The sequence below is a fragment of the Gopherus evgoodei genome, chromosome 24 (genome assembly GCF_007399415.2).
Source record: "Gopherus evgoodei ecotype Sinaloan lineage chromosome 24, rGopEvg1_v1.p, whole genome shotgun sequence".
Lineage (NCBI taxonomy): Eukaryota > Metazoa > Chordata > Testudines > Testudinidae > Gopherus > Gopherus evgoodei.
The window spans coordinates 4,970,307-4,994,128 of record NC_044345.1 but is presented as its reverse complement, the minus strand read 5'-3'; the positions used below and the strand labels follow the sequence as shown (position 1 = coordinate 4,994,128).

Here is a 23,822-nt window from a genome sequence, read left to right as displayed (position 1 = left end):
TAATCCACATCTCAAGGGCACATGGGGTGATTTGCTTCACATTTGTAAAGCACTGCAACAAGTTACTCCTTTTCTGCACTCCGTTAGGAAAGGAACAGATGGCTGGATAGCAGGTGTAAGGGACATACTGTTACAAATCCCTTTACATGAAAGTATGACTGGAAGTGGGCCTAGCACTGACTTCACAAGAGCTCACTTTGAGGAGTACAAGAGACTTCTCCTTTGCATTTCCCATCATCAAGAGCAGTCTTCCTGTATTATTAGTATGCTACCACCATTTAGGTAGTCCCCACATCCATTAGGAGCTCTTTGGGACAGGAATCTGTCATTTATAATATGGTTTGTGAAGGGCCTAGCACAATGGAGTTCTATCTGGTTGAGGGCTTCAGGTGCTACTGAAATAAGTGTTTAACAGACACCTAAGCCTGCACCCACTTACATGGTCATAAGTTAAGCATAACTCTTGAAGTAAATGGAATTAACAGTTTCACACTGGTATAAATTAAGGAGAATCAGGCTGCATCTCATAAGTTTCGCTTTGACTTATCCCACCTTAGATGTTATAGGTAGAAATGTAACTGTAAAAAGATTGAGGCTGCAGTTAACAAGCTGTTACACAAAACAGACGTTGCAGAGGGTAGAAAAAAATCAAGTTACCTTTCAAACATTGCAAAATGTAAATTACCCAACCGTGATAGATGCATAATGAGATGATCAAATAAATAATAAAAACTTTAATTACACAAAGACATATTACAGTGCAACAGTGAAACCTGTTAAACATACACAATACATTCACCCAGCATTATATTTTAGAGCAGGCACTGAGTCATATCATTCTGTACTCCCACTGCGACAGACCTAGGCAGTCAGATTCCAACATCATGGCTTTCATACTTCCCAAACTCATTCAAAGTTTGTATTGTGTTGGGACCCCCTTTATTCCAGCACATCAGTTCCTCTAATACAATGGAAGCCCTACAATGTTCCACTCCTAGATTTCTTCTTGCAGACTGGCATGTAGGTATGGGAAAGTTCAGATCACACCACCATATATAATAAAAAATAAGATTGGGCCTGAGAGAGTGGCAAAACTTGAAAATACTCAGTTATCTAGAGGGATTTGCACTTGGGATAAAGACATGCATGGATTTCATTAGGAAACAATTATACCCACTCATCAGTTTACTGATAGGATGATCATCTACTGTACATAAAAACCAGCAACATATCAGAAAGGCTGGGGGTGGGGACATCAAGAATAAATTGACAATATGGTAACAGATGAGCAAAATTCAATGGAAATACTGTACTACCACAAGTTGTCACAGCAGAGATTAACATAGTCACTCCACAGCTGATAAATGCCCTTGAGCAGAAAAACCAGTGCAAATGAATATAACCACAAAGGGTTTGAAATGCTTTATCTGCCAGAAAAGATACACATTTTAGCCACTATAAGCTGATTAGTACAATGTACTATCATTTGTTGTGACATCCCCCCAGTGGAAACCTCTCCCTGATTCAGATCTTAAGGACTGATTGGCTATACTGAGGCATGATGGTTTAATGAAAGTGATCAATTACATCTGAACTATGTGGAGAAGAGGAATAATCCAAACTGGGCACAAAACAGATGGCTGGAGATGCCAGGTTCGTGCAGAAAAACAGAAGGAAAACAAGATTCCTGCAGAAAAAATGTAGGCACAAAACTGCACCACTTGTAAAAGTTAAATCCAGACTAGCTGAACTGCACATCAGTCTGAAGGGACACTTAACTTGCTATCTAGTCAGTTTCAGAAGGGATTGCGGTTTCAAGTACCACATGTCTCAGGCTATGTTTTTCCAGAATGTTTAACCTTGCACAATATATTTAACTTTAACACTTTGCATATAGTCATTTTCACTGTTCAATTACCATCACTTTCTTCGTTAGTGATAATCTCTCCTGTTGCACTGTGAAAGCAACGTTTTTAAAAAATAGGAAAGTGTTGTGAAAGCACAAAAATTGGCAGGGGGACCCCACAGGCAAATGCAGAACCCGAGGGTTTGTCTACACTGGCACGTCATCGGCAAAACTTTTGTTGTTCGGGGTGTTAAAAAAACCCACCCTGCCGAATGACAAAAGTTTTACCAATGAAAAGTGCAGGTACGAACAGCACTTTGTCAGCAGTAGATCTCCCTCCCGCTGACAAACAGCGGCTACATTACATGCCTTTTAGCAGCATGGCTCTTGGACAGACATGTCACTAAAAGCTTTGTAGGGTAGCCATAGCCACAGCCTACTTTCAGTTCTTTCAGTTGACTAGGTTTCATGTTGAAGGCATCTCTACGGTTTCTTAAATTTGACAGTGCTCCTTAGATACGTAAACTCATTAAGATAGTGCCCCCCACCAAAAAACCCCCTACCCTCTCACTTGTTAGAAATTGTCAGATACTTTGATGTTTAAAAAAAAAGGACCCTCATACAACCAATGTCCCATTTCCTTCTACAGCTCAAGACACGGATACTATGCAAGTGAACATTCCAGTCTCGAAAGACAGGAGTATAACCTTCACCGTAGAAGCTGCTATTATGGAATGAGCAGATTTCAAACACAAATACCTTTCAATGAGAAAAAAAAATCAGGGCGCTGTTTGTTGAACATGCTGCTTTGAGTTGGTTTGTCATTACTGGCTCAAGTGTGAAATGGGTCATTTGACGAACCCAGCTTTTCAGTTGCGGAAGCATGGAGTGGCACTACCAGCCTCTGTGTGCTGTTTGAAGCCTCTGCTGTTTTATTTTTAAAAAATTGTATTGTGCTATATTTAATCCTTTATGGCCAGATTCTGCCCCCAAATCCACAGACTTCAGTGACAGCCACCTGTATGGACTTGAGAGAGGCGATTCTGGCCATTTGGTCAGTGCTTTTCAACTCGTTCAGGATGAGTGTCTGGCAGCTGTAGCACGGTGTCTGCTCTGCATGAGGGGATGTATTCCAGGTCACTCAATTCAGTTATCTATCAAAGATAGTTAAAAAGAGTAACATGACTTCAGAGTATTTGAAATCATTTCCCACTAGAAATCATAAGTCACTTGTCTGAGTTAAGAAAACCTTCTGTTTTCAAATGAAAGAGGATTTAATTTTTCATGGGATACAATTTCAGTTTACTTACAGTCTTAAAGTCCACAGTAGGACTATAATCTTTTGCTATATTTGACAACTCACCTGCATATCATTTTTGATGATTCATATGTACATTATATATAACACACACAAAGCAGGGTATCCTCCTGCAGCATGCCCGGGAACAGAACTCACGATCCCAGGTAATTTGAACAAAACTTTCTCCACATTTACTGGTTTAGGACCCACATTTTTTTCCCTGCAAGTTCATGTGGTTCGATTCTTAATGTTGATATTCTCCTCCTGCCCCATCTTTCTAAGGGACCAGGCTTTTATATCATATTACGGACTATAGCGTATTGAAGAAGGGAGTTCTATACACCGTGCATTCGTGCACATAGCTCAGAGGAGAGCAGAGTCAGGATAAGATGTTGGAGGTACCAGCTGGCCTTCTTGCCTCGGTCTAGTTCCTGATATGATACCCATCACCATGGTGTGTTAGCACCTCACGCATGTCATGGTTACCCTCATAACACGCCACGTGAAGAGTATTACTTTCTCCATGTTATAGAAGGGGAACTGGAGCACAGTGCCCAGTGTCATGCAGGGAGTCTCTACTTTGAGCCTCTATTCTGTGCCCCAGGGCTGGCTGGGCTCACTCTATCCACAGAGCAAACCAGGAGCTCCTTACGTCTGTGCACATGTGCGGCTCAGGGGAAGCCCATGTTCTACTGAGAGCTAGAAGACAGGTGAACAGCTGAACAAGAGGCGGACAGCTGCAGTACAACAGGGTCGGCCCCAAGAACTCCTCACGAAGCTAGTTGGATGGATGAAAACAGGCAGCCAAATATCAATCTGTGATATACAAATCAGTATTGGGAAGTAGTCGGTTATCTACTCGGTCTCACTGAGCCCCACCACCTCTATTAACGATCTAGGAAAAGCAAGAGCTGGGAGCTAGATTCTGCTCTTGACCCCGGGATGCACACGTCGGGGGTAACGTGACTAAGAACAGAATCTGAGCCACTGACTACAGATTGATTAGGAGCCTCAGTTTGGTAGGAGACAAGCCATAGTTTGGAATAAGCTTTTCTCTACAGTAAAAATGGATTAAACCCCCTTCTTCTCCCCCAGACACAGGATTTTGATCTATTCTGTAGTAAAGAACCGTTACTCAGTAGTGGATACATGCATAGCTATTAGGTGTCGATGGAAAGGCAGAAGCAATTTTCCGTCTTGCATTCTCTGTTAATTAAAGCAAGTTCAGCTCCCATTCCTTAGTCCCATCCAGTTCAATTTGCTCCTAAAGACAGAGAAGTTGAGCATTTCCATCACTCTCTGGATTTGTTTGTGCCTAAAGAAATTAAGGGTGGGGAGCAGCAGACATTTCCACTGGATGTAGAACCTTTACACTCACATTTGCCAAGGGCACGAAGTTAACCAGGCAGTCCCTCAATACATGTCCTCCCCTCCCTGCCCCACTCTGACATTTGAAAAAAAAAAAAAAAGATGATTAAAACCTGGATTAGGAGCCATAATTTCCATTAGCCTAAAGAAACAAACAGCTCAAATGTTACTCAACTCTTGTGAGCATCAGAACACCAGCTCTGACACTTGGAAGATGTGTGAGGAAGTGAAATAGTTTCCAAGAATATACAAAAATTATGTACAAATCTATTTAGAAAGTAGTAAGCAAGGTCTTAAAAACCGATCCAGGTATTTGTTACTCTCTTCCCTCATTTTTTTAAAAATAAAAAAGGATGTTTGAGAAAAGTTTTACTATGTACATATATATTATATATTTTTCTACCTCTCACAGTACCTCTGTAATTAGCAGACTTTCCACCAGGAGGCCCCGCTAGAGTTTGTACATTTCCCCCCATATGGAAATATGGCAAAATTAAAAGATTAAAATTCATTTCAAGAATAAACTTTTTTTTTTTTTTTTTTGCTTAAACCGATAGTCTTTAATTTAAGAGAGATCAGGAAATTGTTAGGTTTCACTCACAGACCTGGTCGTCCTTGAATGAATTTTTAGTCAAAAACTTTGCCATATGTTCCCCCCCCCCCCCGCCCCAAACAGCAGCAGAATGTTGTGTTGCAACAGATCTGAGGAGGTGACTGCAGCTGCTCTTGATTCTGTCCTCTGCTGTGAAACCACAGAATCCTGTAATTGAGGGAGACCAAGGAGAACCCCAGCTGTCTCTCTTCCACTGAGCTTTTAACCAAGGTCTGAATCCACAGGGTTTGTAAGATGCTCTCTCACTCACTGTTTGCTACCAGTGTCTAGAGTCCACAAGCTCTGGGCGGAGGCTCAACTTCTTCAGCGTTTCATACCCCACCACTATGACGATGGTGGAAGGGGTGGCCGATATGATACGGGCGGAGAGGCCTTTAGTGAGGCCCCATGGGCCTTCCTCTGCCATTAGTTGCTTGAAAGTAAGAATGATGGAGCTCTTGCCTTCCACCTGCAAAGCCAAAAGTGAAACCGTTAAGAGAGGCAACGGCAGATAAAACAACTGCATCTGTGGTTGCATAAGGGGTTGTTCTGCAATAAGATGGGAAGATATTGCACTCTGTCGAGCTTCTTCAAGAGGTATACCATTAAATTGCCTTCTGGTTTTAATTTGAGGGGGAACCACAGAAACTTGAGCACCAGACCAGACTCAAAGTCCCTCTAATCTGGTGTCCTTGCTTGGACAGTGGCCAGAACCAGCTACTCCAGAGAAAGATGCAAGAAACCCCAAAGACGACTGTAATTGGGACTCCGCAAACCTGCGGTCAGACCCTGCCTCAGTTTCCCCATTCCCGTGTAAGCTAGAGGCCAGCTCCTTGGCCAGCGTGTCAGTGAAGCTCCCACCAGTGTCAATATTTTGTTCCCTTTTCCAAATAATCCATTTATTCAAACACAAACAGTTCATCACACAGGTAACTCAGGGATTGCCACATAAACCCTCCTAAGACCTACACCTCAGAGGGCTTCTGCTGCTGCTGCTGCCTATCCAGTGGGATCCTGAGTCATGTCCTGCAGTTAGCTAGTGCGGCAAGCCGCCGTCCAGGTCCTTTCCCTAGCCCAGGGTTTCCTGTAGGAGCCTCTGCAGCACTCCCAACTAACTGAGCTGCTGGGATTTTCACCTCGCCACCTGCGAGGCACCTGATTAGTCACATGTGCAGCTAACCCCAATTCCCTTAAAGGACCAGCCCACTCTGTGACAAGGCAATTAGGCAACAACCTGCCCACAGAGGAATTTAAGCACTGCATTATTTGATGTTTGCTGCATCCCCCTATGCATTTACATTAGAGACCCCACAAGCCTGGAGTTTGTCGTGGGGCAGAATTTCACTTCCTGCTGGGTGCTGCCCACATCCCCAGAGGTGGCTGTCTTTCAGCAGTGCTACATGGATATCATTTGGGGATGAAAGTGTGCAATGCAGGTGTAAGTTATAGGTTATTCTGGCTGGCTCCTTCTGCTCACTGCCTCACAACAGCTCTTTACGTACCGATGCTGTTACAGTCTGGAGAGTGGAGATGGGAGATCAGGAGAAGTGCAGAGGAAAAACGAAATATGAGCTTTGACCAGCAAGAACAGCGTTTCATAGGGGCAACAAGGGACTGAAATCAGGTGGGTATTTTTGTGCTCATCAGGTCAGGAAATAAACCAAATAAAATACATTGGAGAAGCAGGCTTGTATAATTAAATCTAAACTCTGCCAGGGTACTAGCAAGGATTCCATGACCATTGTGGATAGAGATCTTTCCCCTGAGAACAATGCTATAGATTCCCCTAGAAGTCAGTCCATAGCACGGCTACATGAAATTTACACAGTATCATTTCTCTGTTCATACCAGTCCGGGAACCCTGTGACCAACAACAGTCTCACAACGTGGCTGTAGCTAGCAAGGTTTTGACTCCACTCTGGACAAGCCTTTAATGACATTAGAACAGGAGAAAAAGCCAAGGGGTATTCTCCCCATTTTACAGACAGGGAGCGTGAGGCACAGGAGTTTTTAAGACCCAATATGCATCAATCCATCGGAGCACCTAGAAATAAATGCTAGGAGCCATTGAGAAAAGAGACAAAGCGACTTGCTCACAGCTGCACAGATCAGTGGCAGAGCTGGGACAGAACTTATGCTTTGTGACTCCCAGTCCTGTCCTCTAGACCAAATTACCTTTAGGCTGAACTCTTACCTGCACGCGAGCCCTGATGACGTCCATGGGGTTGGTCAGAGTGGAAGCTGTTGCAGCTGCTAGTGGCCCAGATATAGCTTGGAGGAGGAGGTGTGGACAGTCTTTAGGTGTCAGGCGAGAAAGCTGTTCTGGGAATGGGAGGGAGAGTAAAGTTACAGACATGTGTATATATGTATATACTCAGCTGTGCCCTACCTCCTTCCAGTCAGAACTCCCAGCATTCACCCATACCAACTTCATGGGGTAGAAGCCACGTTTTATGGACAGGAAAATTTGTTACATACATATATACTGCTCACGTGCCTCATAATGTTTCTAGGACTAGCTTGCTTGCTGTAATATAAAGACACTGCACACTATCTGCAAAGATTCATATTAAACCGACTGCTCCGTAGGCCATTTACGTCTCCAGAAGGGTAGCACCTAGTGAATTGTAACACTGCTTCTTGCAACATCCCTTCAAGTAGAAAATGACGCATTCTCTAAAGAGCTTACCACACTGTGGGGACAATAGCTTTCTTCATTCTGGTTTTACATTTTGGTATGTTAAGTAACATCATGTTTATTTTTTAAACACACACACACACCCACCCACACCGATTTAATGGCCATTTCTTCAGGAAAGAGGTTGTTTATCATAGGATCATAGCAATGTAGGGCTGGAAGAGACCTTAAGAGGTCATCAAGTCCAGTTCCCTGCCCTGAGACAGGGGCACATAAACCTAGACCATCCCTGACAGTGCTGAGTAGAATGGGACAATTACCTCCCATCTCTGACATATGACACACCTGCTAATATATCCCAGAAAGGTATTAGCCTTTTATGCAACTGCATCACCCTGTTGACTCATATTCAGTTTGTGATCCACTCTAACCCCGAGATCCTTTTCAGCAGTACTGTCATCTAGTCAGTTATTCCCCATCCCCTGTTTGCTATATAGGTTAGGGTGACCAGATGTCCCTATTTTATAAGGACAGTCCTGATATTTGGGGCTTTTTCTTCTATAGGCACCTATTACCCCCCACTCCCATCCCAATTTTTCACACTTGCTGTCTGGTCACCCTAGTACAGGTTCATATTTTAAGATGTGCTTGTGTCTGCTTAGAAAACAAGGAGAGAGCTCTAGAGACTATATTGGCTGCAAACCCAAAACCATGGATAATTTCTACTGGTGTACTTTGTGCCTCAGGGCAGGTCGCATGACTGTATTGACAGATCAAGACCAGTGTGCTGTGCAAAGATATAAACTAGAAACATCCAGAGCATCAGGAGCTGGAGGAAAGGCATTGTGAGCCTGTGTCCTGGAGATCTCACCACCTTTCTGGGAAAGCTGACCCAATAACAGAAGTTAAGATGATTTTTTAAAAATAAATATTCAATTACAAATGATCAGGCTTCGGAAGGAGGGAATGGAGCTTATCTGACCTCTGTATAGTCTATGCCCCCACCCTTTAAAAAAAAAAATCTAAACACTATTTCAGCACCTATATACCTTGGAGATTTTACAGCCCAACACTGCAGTTTGTGTTGAAGTAGCAGCTGGATGAAACAGGGCAGAGCAGATTTCAAAAGCAAGGATAGCAGCTACTGGGAAGCTCAAACCAGAACAGCATCCTGAGAGCTGGAGAAATAAAAGCTGTGGCATTAAAAGCAATGGTGCCAAGTGTAACCAGCAAGTGGTCCAAGACCCACATACCAAGGCAATTCTCTGCATCGTTAACAGGATCTGCCAACTCTGAGGAGTGAACTGGACACCTGGGATGCCTGTATTTTTAATGGTGGCAAACCCTGAGAATCAGTGAACTGCATTGTTCTGCAATCTGTTGCAGCCTGTTACAGTCAACCTAATTCAATCATCACTGCCAACAAATCCCCCTTGTGGAATGATACACACACACCAAACAGCTAGTGGGAGACACAGATATCAAGTGGGCTTGCAACTTTACAGTCTGCTAACAGCCCGAGTGTCTCCTGTATTGTACAAATTAGCTGAGTTCGGAGGCATTCTGCACAGGAACTATGATCTCCTGAAAGGTACAGCTTTGTTATGTAACACAGTGGTTCTCAGCCAGGGGTACGCGTACCCTGGAGGGTGCAGAGGTCTTCCAGGGGTACATCAACTCATCTAGATATTTGCCTTGTTTTACAACAGGCTACAGAAAGAGCTCTAGCAAAGTCAGTACAAACTAAAATTTCATACGACTTTATACTGCTCTATATACTACACACTGAAATGTAAGTACAGTATTTATATTCCAATTGATTTATTTTATAAGAATACGGTAAAAAGGAGAAAGTCAGCAATTTGTCAGTAATAGGGAGCTGTGATGCTTCGGTGTTTTTATGTCTGATTTTTTAAGCTCGTAGTTTTTCAGTGCGGTGAAACTTGGGGGTGCGCAAGACAGATCAGACTCCTGAGAGGGTACAGTAGTGTGGATAGGTTGAGAGCCACTGGTGTAACATTGGGTTTAAAACCTATTGAACACAAGCACATCTTGTTTAGATGCCCAGCCGCACCTGAACTTGCTTGTAGCTCTATTTCCTGGCTCTGCTAAGGGATTTCATACCCTAGAAGTCTTTTTGAAGCCTAAAGGGACCCAGATTCCACACTTGAGAAAGCACAAGTCACACGTATGCAGCAGTTTTAATTTTCAAAACATTACATGAACATCAGCTCTTCCACACTCCTGTGTGAGAGGCAAGTCTGATCCACATGTAACTCATGGGGAAGTCCAGGCAGATGTGCCAAGTGTCTTGCCCAAGGCCACACACAGCACAGAAGAGCTGGGATTAATGCTTACTTTCCTGGTTCCCAGTCCTGTGTTTAGACCAGTGGTTCTCAATCTTTTTCTTTCTGAGGCCCCACCCAACGTGCTATACAAACTAAACAGCCCACTTGTGAAACAACAACTGTTTTTTTGCACATCCAGTATACTAAAAGCCAGGGTCAGTATTACAGGATAGCGAGCAGGGCAACTGCCTGGGGCCCTACACCACAGGGGGCCCCGTGAAGGTAAGTTGCTCAGGCTTTGGCTTCATCCCCGGGCAACAGGGCTCAGGCTTCAGCTTTCTTCCCTGGGCCTCAGCAACTCTAACGCAGGGCCTGTTCTCTGATTTATTTTGGGGGACCCCTTGAAACCTGCTCACAGCCCCCCCAGGGGCCCAGATCCCTAGTTGAGAACCACTGGGTTAGACCATGCCACTCCCTTGCCAGAGCGGAGGTCTATCAATGCTTCGCTCTCCACTGATTAAAGAATGTGATCAAATGGGATACAAGCCACCTGATCCAAGAGATGATGGCTGCTCAATGCTCCAGGGAACAGTCATGCCTCACCGACCTGCTCTCTGCCCATGTGCCTTGTGGGGAAAAACGCCTTTCCAGCCCCATGTCAGTTCAAGTGCATGCGTGTGAATCACTATGGCTGGGACTCTGATCTCATTTACAGAACTAACAGCCCTGCTCTGAGATGTTTGGGAATATTTATGTAAAAACAATTCCCAAACAAGGAGAAGAGGTGGACTGACCCTAGGAAAGCTGCCCTCCTATGCTGCCTAGGGTCCTTAATTACCTTGGTCAGTCCTGGCCTGGACATCTTTCCAGGATAATCCTTCTCTTCCTCCTTCTCTGTTGCATTCCCCTCTGACTTCTCCTCCCCAGCAGGCTGTGTAGGGAGGGTCTGACAGGATGCAAGCTGCAGCAATTGTCATTGTGGGGCTTGGGATGTTGGATTCCCCGCCCAAGCCACAAGTGCATGTTGTGTTCTAACTGCCCCATGACATGCACTAGATAACTAGACCGTATTCATATAGCCCAGCAGGGTCCATTCTGGGCAGTTAGACTGCAACACATCCTGTGGGTCAGGGGGTGAATCCATCACCCCAAACCCCAGACAACTGCTGCAGCTTGCCTCCTATCAGAGTAGCACTGTGCAGTGCACACGTGCCATGGGGTGGTGGAGAATAACGCCAGCGGCCATGACACTATTTCCTGTGTTCGTCGGACCTCAATAGCAGTGAATGAGATGCACACATTAAAAAAGTGCATGCTTACAAAATTAGCTTGCAAAATTAGTAGACTGAATTCTGAATTAGTAATTTCATAATTACATGCAATACTCCTGGGGGAATTTGGTGCCACTGCGCAATGCAGAATTTTGCTGCACTTAAGATTGTGCGTGCAGAATTTCCTTTCCCCCACAGAAATGGGCTGTAGTACTGCTAGCTGCCACTGGGCCTGGCAGACCCCAGCTCACACATAGAAGACACTGCTGGGTGGAGGGAGAGAGCTAGAGGGTTCCTGGCAGCTGCAGTTCCCAGCATGCCCTGAGGGTAGTAGAGAGCAGCATGCAGGAAACTCCATGCAAGCCTGGGACCAAGCATCAGGCTTTGCCTCTGGGTCCCTGGGCTCTGCGGGGGAGAGAGGAGCAGGTGTCTGGGCTTGGGGGGCCACGGCTGGGCTTGGAGGGGGGGGGGTATCTGGGCAAGAGGGAGCGTAGGTATCTGGGCTAGGGGGACCCTGTGGCTGGGTTCTTGGAGGGTGGGAGGGGGTTCAGATGTATTGGCTGGGGGGGCCCACAGCTGGGGAGAGGTTGTCTGGCCCCCTGGCTAGGCTTGGTGGGGGAGGAAGACAGAGAAACAGTAACTGGGTCGTCATAAGGGTTTCTTTAACTCTATTCCTGGGAAAATTTTTGTGTGTGTCTGCATTGTTATAGACATACTTGCAGTATTTTGAAATAAATTACCAAAATAATTGAAACTGGTGTGATTATGAACTGTTATTTTGACAGATAAAATTTGCGGAATTTTGCTGAATTTAAAATATTGTGTGCAGAATTTTTAATGTTTTGGCGCTGAACGCCCCCAGGAGTAATGTTAAAAAGAATAATAATTTTGGATTACTGAAAATCAGAGCGCCTTGACATCTCAGCACTCAGACCCCAAAGTGCCAAGTAGGTGCCCAAGCCAAGTCATGGCGGAAGTCTCCGTGTTTCACCTACCTGCATAGAAGTGGTAGAAAGGCCACCATACTGCACTGTTGGGAATATAGGTGAGCAGAGAGGCCACGTAGCCCCTGTAGAAGCCTCTCAGTCCGTCGGCGTTGAAGATCTGTACAAGGATGTCCTTGGTCTGGCCGAAGACCACGTTACGTTTGCAGTTTTGGTACCGCACTTTGAACCTGCCCATGCTCTCACCCTCGCGCTGCATCATGAGGTGCTGGGAAACGACATCTATGGGCACCGTGATGCTCTGCGCCACCAGGGAGGCTGAGCCGCCGGCCACCAGCGACTTGACGACGTTGCTGTTGTTGTATTTGGAGACGTACTTGCGGGTGAGCTCGTAGGTGGTCACGTAGCACTGGCCTGAAATCAGGGTGAAGGTGTTGACCAAGAAGCCCCGGTACAGTCCAGCTGCCCCTTCCGCCCGTAATATCTTCACAAAGGCATCGAAGGTCCCGTTGTAGAGGCTCTTGCCCTTCTGGACCTGCAGCCGTGTTCGGATGAGCGTGAAGGGGTAAACGCTCACCCGGATCATCATGGTCATGCAGACTCCGAACACATAGAACTTCTTCTTGTCCAGATGCTCCCACTCGATGATCGGGATGTTGCGTTTGTCCTCCATAATTCCCTGGAATGCAGGGGAAGAAAAGTTAGTGACCATCAGATACTTCCCTCCACCTTCCAAAGGAGGAGAACAAGGGACTTTTTGGATTAAGCCTCCTTTCTCCGTTGGGCCCTGCAGTAACCTTCCTGCTAGCCAAGGGCTGGAGTAAGCCCGCTTAAGAAACAGTCATTATAAACAATGAAGTTGGTGGGGCCTGAGTGAAACAAGTGTCCTAGCCTCTTGGGCACCCAGCACCCAAACTATGATTACCCGGGGGGGCAGTGATGGGTAAATCTGAGGATCCCAGAATCTGCTAGCAGTCAATGAGAAGGCAAGATGTTGCCATTAACAGATGAACACACAAATAACCAGAAGGTGGCTATAGGAACTTTGCACATGAGGACCCACCTGTCTTATTCAAGCCTCTTGAGCATAGACATGCCTAGGTGGTCACTCAACAGGATTTGCCATGCGGGGTGTTGCTGAATCTACCAGCAGTTATCCCTTGACCCAATTAAGAGGTACACAATTGATTTTCCCTAGCTGCCATTTTCTGAGATTAACCACTCTAACATATTACCAGCAGAAAATGGATCAGCTGCCCAGATCATGCTAGTCTCCAGCGGGGTGGATAAAAATGTATTTAAATTTTTTTTTTAATTTAAATTAAATACAGGTTTACTTTTTAAAAATAAAATTGAAATAATGACAATCTACGGTAAGGCCTAAATTCATTGTAACCTATTAAAAAAACACTTTAAATACGAAAAATATTAAGTAGTACAAATTTGCTGACAAGTTTTAAGGAAAATCAAACCACTGAACTGGTGCAAGTCATTGGCTAAGCACCTGGAACCAGAGTATGACGTGCCAAACCAGTTTTAGACATATTCAGAAGATGCAGAGAAAATATTTTCTTCACTTCAGTTTGTTCAACTAGTTCAGTTCAATGACTAGTTCAAAGTTAAGAAACCAATTGGGAGTCTCCTCTTCCAATCTATGAATAAAAAGTAGGTGTGAGAGGACAAACTCTACTAGTTCTTGAAGGACAGTGACCAGAAATCACCAGTTCAATTCATTAACTACAGATAATACTTCCTTTGTTTAATAAATCAGGGCAAGTCTACACTACAAAATTAAATTGACCCAAGTTAGGTTGGTGTACAGCCACCACAGAAATTACTGTAGTTTTTCATGCCCACACTACGCCCCCTCTGTTGGTGGTGCGCATCCTCAACAGGAGCGCGTCTACTGATTTAACTGACAGCATGGGGCAATGTGGGGCACTGATAGCCTGGAGACCCACCACTGCGCCTGTCAGCCCCGCACGGGGCAGAGGGGCTCTGGCATGTCAGCCCTGCACTTACAACCCTTGTTGCTGCCTTTGACAGCCTGAGCAGCATCGGACACTGCATCAACCTAACTACCTCGACCTAAGCATTATGCCTCTCACAGAGGTGGAGTTATAAAGTTGGTGTAGCAGGCAACTTACAACAGCAGGACCAACGTTGTGACATCACTGACGCTTACAGAGTTAGATCAACATAAGGTGCCCTACGTTGACCTAACTCTGTAGTGCAGACCAGGCCTCAGTTAATTTCAAAGGCAATACATGTTTTGATAAACTTTTTTTCCTTATATATCCAGTGAATTTAGGGTAGTTTGATTTAATAAAAAAAAGTTTAAATGCTGTTTTTGTGCATTTTTAATTCAATATGAATTTCCAAAAAGAGCTTGACTCTCATCATAAGTAAAAAAAACTAATCTAGCAAGAAATGCATCAGTCACCATTTTCTAACACAATAAAAATGTAAAAATTAAGAATCTCAACAATGGTACTATAGAACTGCTTAAATAATTGTGCACAGATATGGTGTATCCTTCTGATTAGCAAAAAGAAGCACCACATATAGTGCAAAGGCCACGTTTAACTGCAAATCAATATGTTTTAATGATTACCAACCAATGAAAATCAATCTTTATGTAAGAAAATACAAATGGAAAACGTGACTTAAATCAAGGTTTCCTAGTTGATTTAAATTATGATTAAAATCCACCCTGCTCTCCAGAATAAGGGAGAACCTACCTCTAGGGAGAACCCCTCCCTTCATGTATCTTGACTTTTCCTTTGGAGTAGCATGGGTATAAGCCAACTATTCCAGCTCTGGTATGACATACTGAAATCTTAGGTATGTGACCACACCCCTCTGTGCCTCAGTTTCCCCCTCTGTAAAATAATGCTTACTGACCTTTGTGAGATGCTTTGCGATCTATGGATGAAGAATTAAATATTACCTCTTACTGAACATGCAGAGCAGGAAAATTGTTTGGCAACCAGGGCAGCTTCTCCCCTGTCATTCTGAGTTCACTGGTGCAGCTGGCATTCAGGATCCTACCCTTCAGGTCCTAGGCAGTCTACAAAAGTAAAGGGTGACATGTTCTGAAATCTCTGAACAAGATATCAGCTTCATTGCATGAATCACAGTTTTGTTCCATGCTCCTCTAATTTTTCCCTCCCGCTCACTGATTGGAAATGCAAGTCAGGGGGTAAAGTTAAGAAGAAGAATTAAAGGGAAGAGGACGTGAGACCACAGATGTAAACAAGCACAGAATTATGCAGCACCGCTAAAGTGAAGGCAAAGAGCCTGAAAAGAAAATTAGCAAAGATCCCGGTTCAAGGAGCCCCCAGACAAGGAGTTGCAGGTTGTACTTTGATGAACTTTGCTCATTTTAGCCACAATCACTTTTGTTACTAGATAATCTTCTCTGGTGCAATAACCCTGAAATACCCGTTATGCCTCCAGCTACGGCTGCACTCGCAGGGTCAGGGATCAGAATGGAGTTTCAGTACAACACAATGGGGCCACACGGACATTCATGCCACAGAGCACCGTGATCTCCAGCAGCAGGACACAGTAAGATGCTACTCACAATTCAGTTCCCATCTTCAACCCAGCCGACCCTATTGAACCCAGGTCTCCCTTCTCACCTAACCACCCACCATCTGATCTCCGCTGAATTGCCCGCCATGCCATAAGCCAGTGAGTGCCAACCTTTGTGGAGATGTTTCTCTCTGGGATAAGATTCTGAGCTGTTCGTCCCACCTCCCACTGAACTGTTGTTTTCTCACCTGCTGCAAAGTTTGAGCTGATGGTTTGGAGCAGACCTAGCTCGTTGGAGAGTCCAGGCACTCACGAAGGAACAGGAGAAAGGCAGCAGGGGCACCCCAGGACAACGCCCAGAGGCACTTTGCTGAGCTAAGATGGGAATGCTAGAGCACAAGTCTTGGTGGTTGGGAACCACTCCACTGTCAGCAGCCTCCCCAGCTGATAAACTCTTTGCCCTCCCATATCTGACGCAGTACTGGATGTGAGGGCAAGGGGGAAATTTATTACAGGAAAGGATTTTAGCCTTTATGCACTTGAGATCATTCAAAAACACTCACTGTGGAGATGCTAAGAACAGGGATGGTACAGCACTCACCCCTCCACGCCAGTGACCTGAACTGATCTCTGGTTTCATAAACCAAAAGGAAAGCTCACAATCTGTATAAGAGATAAGAAGAGCGGCCAATAGGTCCCCCAGATTTCTCACTAGAAAGTCTGTTTACTATCTCAAGTAAAACCACGGAAGACAGCAAGTGGAGCTACCCACAGGTTCCCTTAGTCAGTTTCTGACTAGCAGCAGAAACAGGTGGTATTTGATTTTCATACAATTCCTGTAAACTGAAAACAACCCCCTTAAAATCAGTGCTGAAGGGGTGGAAAGGTACAATGCACAGGCAGCAGCCCGCAGTAACAAGTGCTCCCGAAATGCATATAAATGAGAGATTTGACAGAGAGCCATGGCATCTCAGGGGCTTCTGTGATTACCCCCCTCTCAGGTGCCACTACCTCTGCCCCATGCCCTTGTATCTACAGGCTCTAAAGCATCATACTAAGGTTAGCCACGTAGCAGTGGCTTGCAAGAGAGCTCTCCGAAGTTGAGGATGCTCCTCTTTCACACTGAAGAGGTGGCTGGTAGTAGGCCTGACCCATGAAAAGTGTGTTTAGATACATTCATAAACTCTACAGGGAAAAAACCATGAGCTTGGATTTCTATAGCACCTGACCTATCATCTCAGGATCTCAGACAGGATTCGTCACATATCCAGGTATAGACCAGTACTGTTAGCTCCATTTTACAGACATGGAATGAAAAGTACATAGGTGAGGGGATTTGCTCCAAGGTCCCACCCATACTTAATCAGTGGCAGAGGTGGAACAGAACTCCGGCTTTGTGAACAACTCCGCTCTTCTGCCTCTAATGCCTGTGCTCTGACCACTCAGGCTGGGCGAATGGAAGGCCAGTTTTGCCAGTAAGGCTTTCTAGTATTGACCAAGTATATTGCTTCCCTCCTCTGGCAAAATATGCCCCAACCCACCATAGACTTTGCAGATCTCAATCTGGGAACCCCCACCAGACAGTGTGTGTCACTAAACATTAAAAAAAAAAAAAAAAGTTATAATATCCAGCTGGAGCCAGATTATTGTTAGATTGAACATTTCCCATTCCAGATCAAAAGACTCCTCCCTGGGTTCAGTGTAGAAAAGTTATAGCTGTCAGAGAACATCCTGATTATGTAATACAAAGGCCAGAGCCATTCAGCTTTAGACACAACTTGCTTCAAAGGGTTTGCCTACACTTTAAATTCTACCTTCATCTGAAATAACTTTCAAGAGCCACAGCTCCCTGTGTGGACACACTTATAGAAGAGTGCTTTTTCACAGTTTTGTTTAATCCACTTTGAAAGCAATAGCTATTCTGGTCAATTTCCCTGTGTAGACAAGACAACCCCCAATCATACAGCTCAAGACAGAAGTGATAATGCCAGTGACTGCAGGGACCCTACCAGGAAACCCAAAGACAGTCAGACGGAATATTGGAGTAATCGACAGTGTTAAGTTATTATGAAGGGCTTGATTCCCAGGCACGCTAAGACCTCTTTATACAGCCCTGGCAGTGAAAAGGAGGTGTAAGGTGTAACTGTAGTTCATGCCTAATTTAAAGCCATTTTATACTGTCAGAGTAATGAAGACAGGCCTTAGTGTAAATAAGAATAAGGCCCCAAATTTCAGGCTCCATCAATAAAGGTCAAGTAACCAAGATATGAGAGAAATTTGCTTGATGAAACAATTTACATATTTGCTTATTCTCTTGGAAGGAAAGTCCTTTTAAATTAAAAAAAATGTTTGCTTACTATCAGCCAACAAAATGTTTACAGATCAGCACATATTGTTATAGGTTTATCACAACTTCTGCTGATGCTCAGACCAGAGACTGAGGTTGAAAATACCACATGGTATTTGCAAAACAACAATCTGAATGAAAATAAAAGGTATCCTATTTTACCAGGTATAAAAATAAAACCATGACTCACTGCTACCACCAACTGAAAGAGACAAATGGAATTTAAGAAAGCTAAGGGTTTGTCTATACAGAAAAGTTGTACAACTTTAACTACACCAGTATACTAAAGCAGTATAACCCTCTGTAGAGTGGGGATATAAATTTATATATATATATATATATATATATATATATATATATATAAGTGATTAAACTGGTATAGCTATACTCATACAAGAAGGGGAATAAGCTAAATCATTATACGACACCTTTGTACCAGAATAACTGAGCCCACACTAGGGCTTATATCAGTATAACTATTTCAACATAAAAACCAAAACCCCTAACCTACACAGTTACACCAGTGGAACTTTCAAGTGTAGTCCAGGCCTTCAGCCCAGTCTGCTCCGCTACTCATGGACAGGAGTTTAGAAAACACGGTGAGGTGAAAAATCATATTGATTTTACCTGTTATTAGTATCATCACTGATTATTAAAACAATGGAACTAGGTGAGGTCTAGTTTACTTCTCAGAGTATGTTCATGGTGGACAATGACACACTGCTCACTTTCACTTTTGGATCTAGTTAGTTTCATTTGTTTGGTTCTCAAGCTGTTGCAGGAGCCGCAATGTTTGGCTTGCCTTCTCTCCACCTACAGGAGTTTTAAAAGTTCAAGGAAATGTTTGCATTGGTTTTAGGTTCTATACACTGTGTTGATTTTATTACTGAGGCCATCAGCTCCTTGGGGGAGAGACTGAACTTTCCTCTATGTCTTGTTGTTAACCACCTTCATTTGGAATCTGAATCTAACAGACAATGTTGCTTTAATTCCATTGTTTGCAAGTGATGGAAGCAGGGCTATGGCAGTGGATTAATCTCTAAAGGAGGTGAGAGCGGGAGAGGAGTGCCTGGCATCACTGGGAATGTTTTGATTAAATATACTGGGCAAATTCCTTGCACCACTGAAATCAATGAGAGTTTTGCCTTTGACTTCAGTGGGGCCACAATTTCACTTATGGTTCCAGAATTCAAACCTAAGGCCTTGGTCAAAGCAATGATCTCATTAGAAGACTTACTTCCACCCTCAGGCATTTCCTTCCCACCTTTTAAACACCACCTTCCCCACACAAAACAAAGATAAAAAATAACCACCAAATTCCAAATTTGCCAATCCCTAAGATCCACACAATAAAAAAACAACAATTCAATCATCACTCCCCTCCAAATAGTATGCAGACAATATGAAATTTCCAGACCACACTCTTCATTCTGCTTGTATCTTTTATGCCTTTCTTCTGCCCATTTTTTTGACTATTTAGATTGTAAGCTCTTGGAGGCAGGGGCTGTCTACCACACATATTTTACAAAGCCTAGCACAAGAGGGCCCCATTCTCAGGTGGGCCCTAGCCACTACCATAATGAATGACTCTTCTACTTTGGGGGTAAGGACATGGAGACCATTTGTTAACTTGCTCTCATCTATCCCAAAAGTCCATGGAACTTGGCCAGCTAAAAGTCTAAAACTACCCATAAATAAGTCTATATTTATACAGAGAGCTGCGTGACTCCTAATTGAGAACAGAAGGAAACTATTTTCTTGAAGTTGTACCTGATGGTTAAGGCAAATGATTAGGAAGGACGACTCCTAGATTCTGGTTTCTGACTCTGCCAGTGCCTGGGTGTGTGATCTTGGGCAAGTCATTTCCCCCTTTCTGTGCCTCAGTTTCCCCAGCTATAAAATGGGGGCACTACCTACCTACCAACAGGTGTGTGGAGAGTTAAAGTGGTATGAAAACCTCAGTTGAAAAATGAAGATGCACAGAATATTACTCCGCGGGAAATCTAAACCAAGTCCATATAATTTTCTAAGAGGCTTGACGGATGTCTTCTGATAATCTCAGTCCTTCAGAAAACTCACTTTGCCCAGTAGGCTCCTGTGTAGTTGCAGCAAAATTTGTGCATAACAAGGCTCTGGTAGCCTGTGTCAAAGGAGGCCAAGCAATGACTGGAAGTAGAGCCCAATTTAGTCTCAAACACAACTGATCAACACAATTTGTACCCCTTTAACACAAGCTAGCCAATCTGTGTTATAAATGTTTTGCTGCAACTGTGTTTAAATGTGATTCTTTGGCCAATGAAGACAGGGCCTTTGTTTGCTCCAAACTACAAGAGAGCTCCCAGTCAGCATACTAATGCCTTAGCTTGGAGTCCTGGGAGTCATCCAGAAGTGGAGTGATAAACCGCCTCCCCAAGATCTATGTTGCCTCTGGACTCTCTCTAAACACAGGAGGTCAAACATTCCCGAAAGCAAGGCCACTGAGAGTCTCCTAATTTCAATTCTTATCTCTGTACTAAACCAGAGGGAACCTGGGCTGGTTAGGTGGCTCGGCATCACTAATTTTTAATGAATACTTCACACTTTTATACCATTTTTATCCAAGCATTTAAAAAAAAAACATCTTATACAAACATAAGGCCTCACAGTGCCTCTAAGCATCATCCTCATTTTACACAGAGTGAAGCTGAGTCATGGAGAGGTTAAGACCAATACTGATTTCAGTTGCTTCAATTTTTGGGCACCCAAATTTGGATGTTCCATGGTTGGTTTTCAGAAGAGGTAAGCACCCACAACTCAAGTTGAAAAAGACAGGGGTGACCTGCTGGCTGTTTAGAAAGGCCCAAAGCTGCTCTTAGAATCATAGATTATTAGGGTTGGAAGGGACCTGAGGTGGTCACCTAGTCCAACATGTTGCTCAAAGAAGGACCAATCCCCAACTAAATCTTCAAATGGCCCCCTAAAGGACTGAACTCACAACTCTGGGTTTAGCAGACCAATGCTCAAACCACTGAGCTATCCTTCCCCCCTTCTGATCAACTGTACAGATCATGAACTTTCCTGTGTTCTATGCAATGTGCATATCAGTTCAGGGCACTGGAAAGGGCTAATCCTTGGAGTGGAGGGGCAGGTGCTGCACAGTTCTTATTCCCAGCACCTTTGAAAACAAGGCTATAGGGATTTAATTTGGGCCACCCAAAAATGGACACATGCAGAAGTCAGTGGACATTTGAAAGTTTTGGCAGAAGTGACTTGAGTAGAGGACAGGGCTCAAATTCCCAGCTTCTCAAACAGCACCCCTTTTTGACTCCACCATCATTTCACATTACTGCCTAGCCTGAAGCCTTATCCCCAGCACCCCAAGCGCTGCACCTCACTCCCCCCCTGCATGCCTTGCCACCCCAACTGCCCCTCTCCCTATGACCTCCCTCAAGTTGTGTCCTGCCTCATCCTCCCATCAAACTGTCCCAGGCCTGTTCCTCTTCAGTTTCTCCCTATTTGCCCTCCCACAAAGCCCCCCTCCATCCTTCCTTCCAAATGTTTGCCCCCTCCCCCCATCGTCCCCAGATGCATCTCCTCAAACGCCCTTCTCCCTGGACCGCCCCCCAGCTCAACATCCCCCAACTGCCCCTCCTCAGCCTGTCTCACCTTCTTCCCACCCCATCCCAGAGCCTCCCACTGACCCCCAGCTCCTCAGCTGCCTCCCCAGCCCCCCAATTATCCCACCCTGCCCAACTGCCCTCATCCCACCCTGCCCCCAACTGCCTGTCCAGCCCCTCAGTTATCCCACCCTGCCCCACAACTGCCCCTCAATATCCCACCCTGCCCCCAACTGCCTCCCCAGCCCCCCAATATCCCACCCTGCCCAACTGCCCCCCAATATCCCAGCCTGCCCCCCAACTACCCTCATCCCACCCTGCCCCCCAACTGCCTCCCCAGCCCCTCAGTTATCCCACCCTGCCCCCCAATATCCCACCCTGCCCCCAACTGCCTCCCCAGCCCCCCAATATCCCACCCTGCCCAACTGCCCCCCAATATCCCACCCTGCCCCCCAACTGCCTCCCCAGCCCCTCAGTTATCCCACCCTGCCCCCCAACTGCCCCCCAATATCCCACCCTGCCCCCAACTGCCTCCCAGCCCCCCAATATCCCACCCTGCCCCACAACTGCCCCTCAATATCCCACCCTGCCCCACAACTGCCCCCCCAGCCCCTCAATATCCCACCCTGCCCAACTGCCCCCAATATCCCAGCCTGCCCCCCAACTACCCTCATCCCACCCTGCCCCCCAACTGCCCCCCCAGCCCCTCAGTTATCCCACCCTGCCCCACAACTGCCCCCAATATCCCACCCTGCCCCCAACTGCCCCTCCAGCCCCCCAATATCCCACCCTGCCCAACTGCCCCCCAATATCCCAGCCTGCCCCCCAACTACCCTCATCCCACCCTGCCCCCCAACGCCCCCAATATCCCAGCCTGCCCCACAACTGCCCCCCAATATCCCACCCTGCCCCACAACTGCCCCCCAATATCCCACCCTGCCCCAACTGCCTCCCCAGCCCCTCAATTATCCCACCCTGCCCTCCAACTGCCCCCCAATTATCCCAGCCTGCCCCCCAACTGCCTCCCCAGCCCCCCCAACTATCCCACCCTGCCCCCCAACTGCCCCCCAGGGTGGGCCCTGTCCCAAAGCCCGCACTGGCCCTGCCTAGCCCCCCATACGCCGCACCCTGGCTCCCCACCTGGCTCCCCCGCGGGCCCTCAGCTGTCCCCACTGCCCCCCCGGTGAGCCCCCTCGGGTCCCCCCCGCCCTATCACTAAGCCCCGCCCCCGCGCGGCCGCCTCTCACTCACCTCGGGCGGGCGCCCCCAGGCCCCTGCTCCGCCCCCATGGCGCCCCCGAGAGCCGGGCCAGCAGCAGCCCCGCCCCGGCCGGAAGTCAGCGGAGGGAGGCGCGGCTCGCGTGGCCGTCCGCTCGGCCAATGCCCTGCTCGCTCCCCGCTCCGCTCCGCGCCATCTTAGGTGAGGGCAGAAGTCTCGCGCGTCCCTGTTCCCCTCGCGTGATTCTTGGCCTTAGCAAAGATGGCGTCCGCCCTCCCCCTGCCCCAGTCAAATATGGCCGCCCGCAAGGCTTAGTCGTGCATTGAGCATGCGCGCTCACCATTTTCCCCCTTCCCCCTCTGAGCCAGGCATCTTGCAAGATCCATGGGTGCTACGCACGTGGGCTGCAGGGGATGGTCCCCCTTTGAGTTGGGAGGAGGGGAGGGGATGGTCCCCCTTTGAGTTGGTGGGTTCTGATCTGGGGGCTTGGCCAGGTTGGGGGGGGCTGTTTGAAGGCTGGAAAAGGAGGTTCAGAAAGGAATTTTGCAGGGTGTGCTTCCCCATGGAGTATGTAATTGATGTTTCCAGCCTGGGGTGGAAGGTGATTTTTTTCCCTCTATTGAAACAGGTTCTCTGAAGGTGTTTGGGGGTAGGGGGGCTACACACACATTGCTGGGTGTTCTGGAAATGGCGTGGGTCTGCTCCTGCTAGCGTGACCTGGGACACACGCTGCCTGCAAGGTCATGCTGACAAGGGATGCCTTTTTTAAGAGCATGCTGCAGGGGGGGAGGAGGGCATTTTTAAGAGCTCACTGCCCTGTCCCCACTGGTGCAACCTGGGATGCATGGTGCCTGCAATATCACGCCGCATGGGTGTG

At 46.1% G+C, this 23,822-nt stretch overlaps 1 protein-coding gene across 2 annotated transcripts; it reads right to left on the bottom strand.

Annotated features, from left to right (window-relative positions):
* Positions 1 to 719: 719 nt before the first annotated feature.
* Positions 720 to 23,054, bottom strand: SLC25A44 (solute carrier family 25 member 44). Of its 2 annotated transcripts, XM_030541809.1 has the most exons (6): positions 22,979 to 23,054; positions 15,198 to 15,317; positions 12,299 to 12,926; positions 7,301 to 7,428; positions 5,378 to 5,575; positions 720 to 3,000 (listed from the first exon to the last, which is right to left on the bottom strand). In XM_030541809.1, exons 3-5 carry the CDS (start codon positions 12,918 to 12,920, stop codon positions 5,384 to 5,386), a joined length of 942 nt encoding a protein of 313 aa, XP_030397669.1. In that variant the 5' UTR covers positions 12,921 to 12,926; positions 15,198 to 15,317; positions 22,979 to 23,054; the 3' UTR covers positions 720 to 3,000; positions 5,378 to 5,383. The 2 variants fall into 2 exon arrangements, with proteins under 2 accessions (XP_030397669.1, XP_030397668.1); XM_030541808.1 differs by lacking the exon at positions 720 to 3,000 and having other exon boundaries at positions 5,030 to 5,575.
* Positions 23,055 to 23,822: the final 768 nt, after the last annotated feature.

Bases quoted from the DNA above. Each gene is read 5' to 3' on its own strand.
- SLC25A44 (XM_030541809.1), bottom strand. From the start codon at position 12,920: ATGGAGGACAAACGCAACATCCCGATCATCGAGTGGGAGCATCTGGAC. The intron at 7,429-12,298 runs GTAGGTGAAACA...TCCCATTCCCAG, and splicing joins TTTCTACCACTTCTATGCAG to AACAGCTTTCTCGCCTGACA. The intron at 5,576-7,300 runs GTAAGAGTTCAG...TTGGCTTTGCAG, and splicing joins TCATCAGGGCTCGCGTGCAG to GTGGAAGGCAAGAGCTCCAT.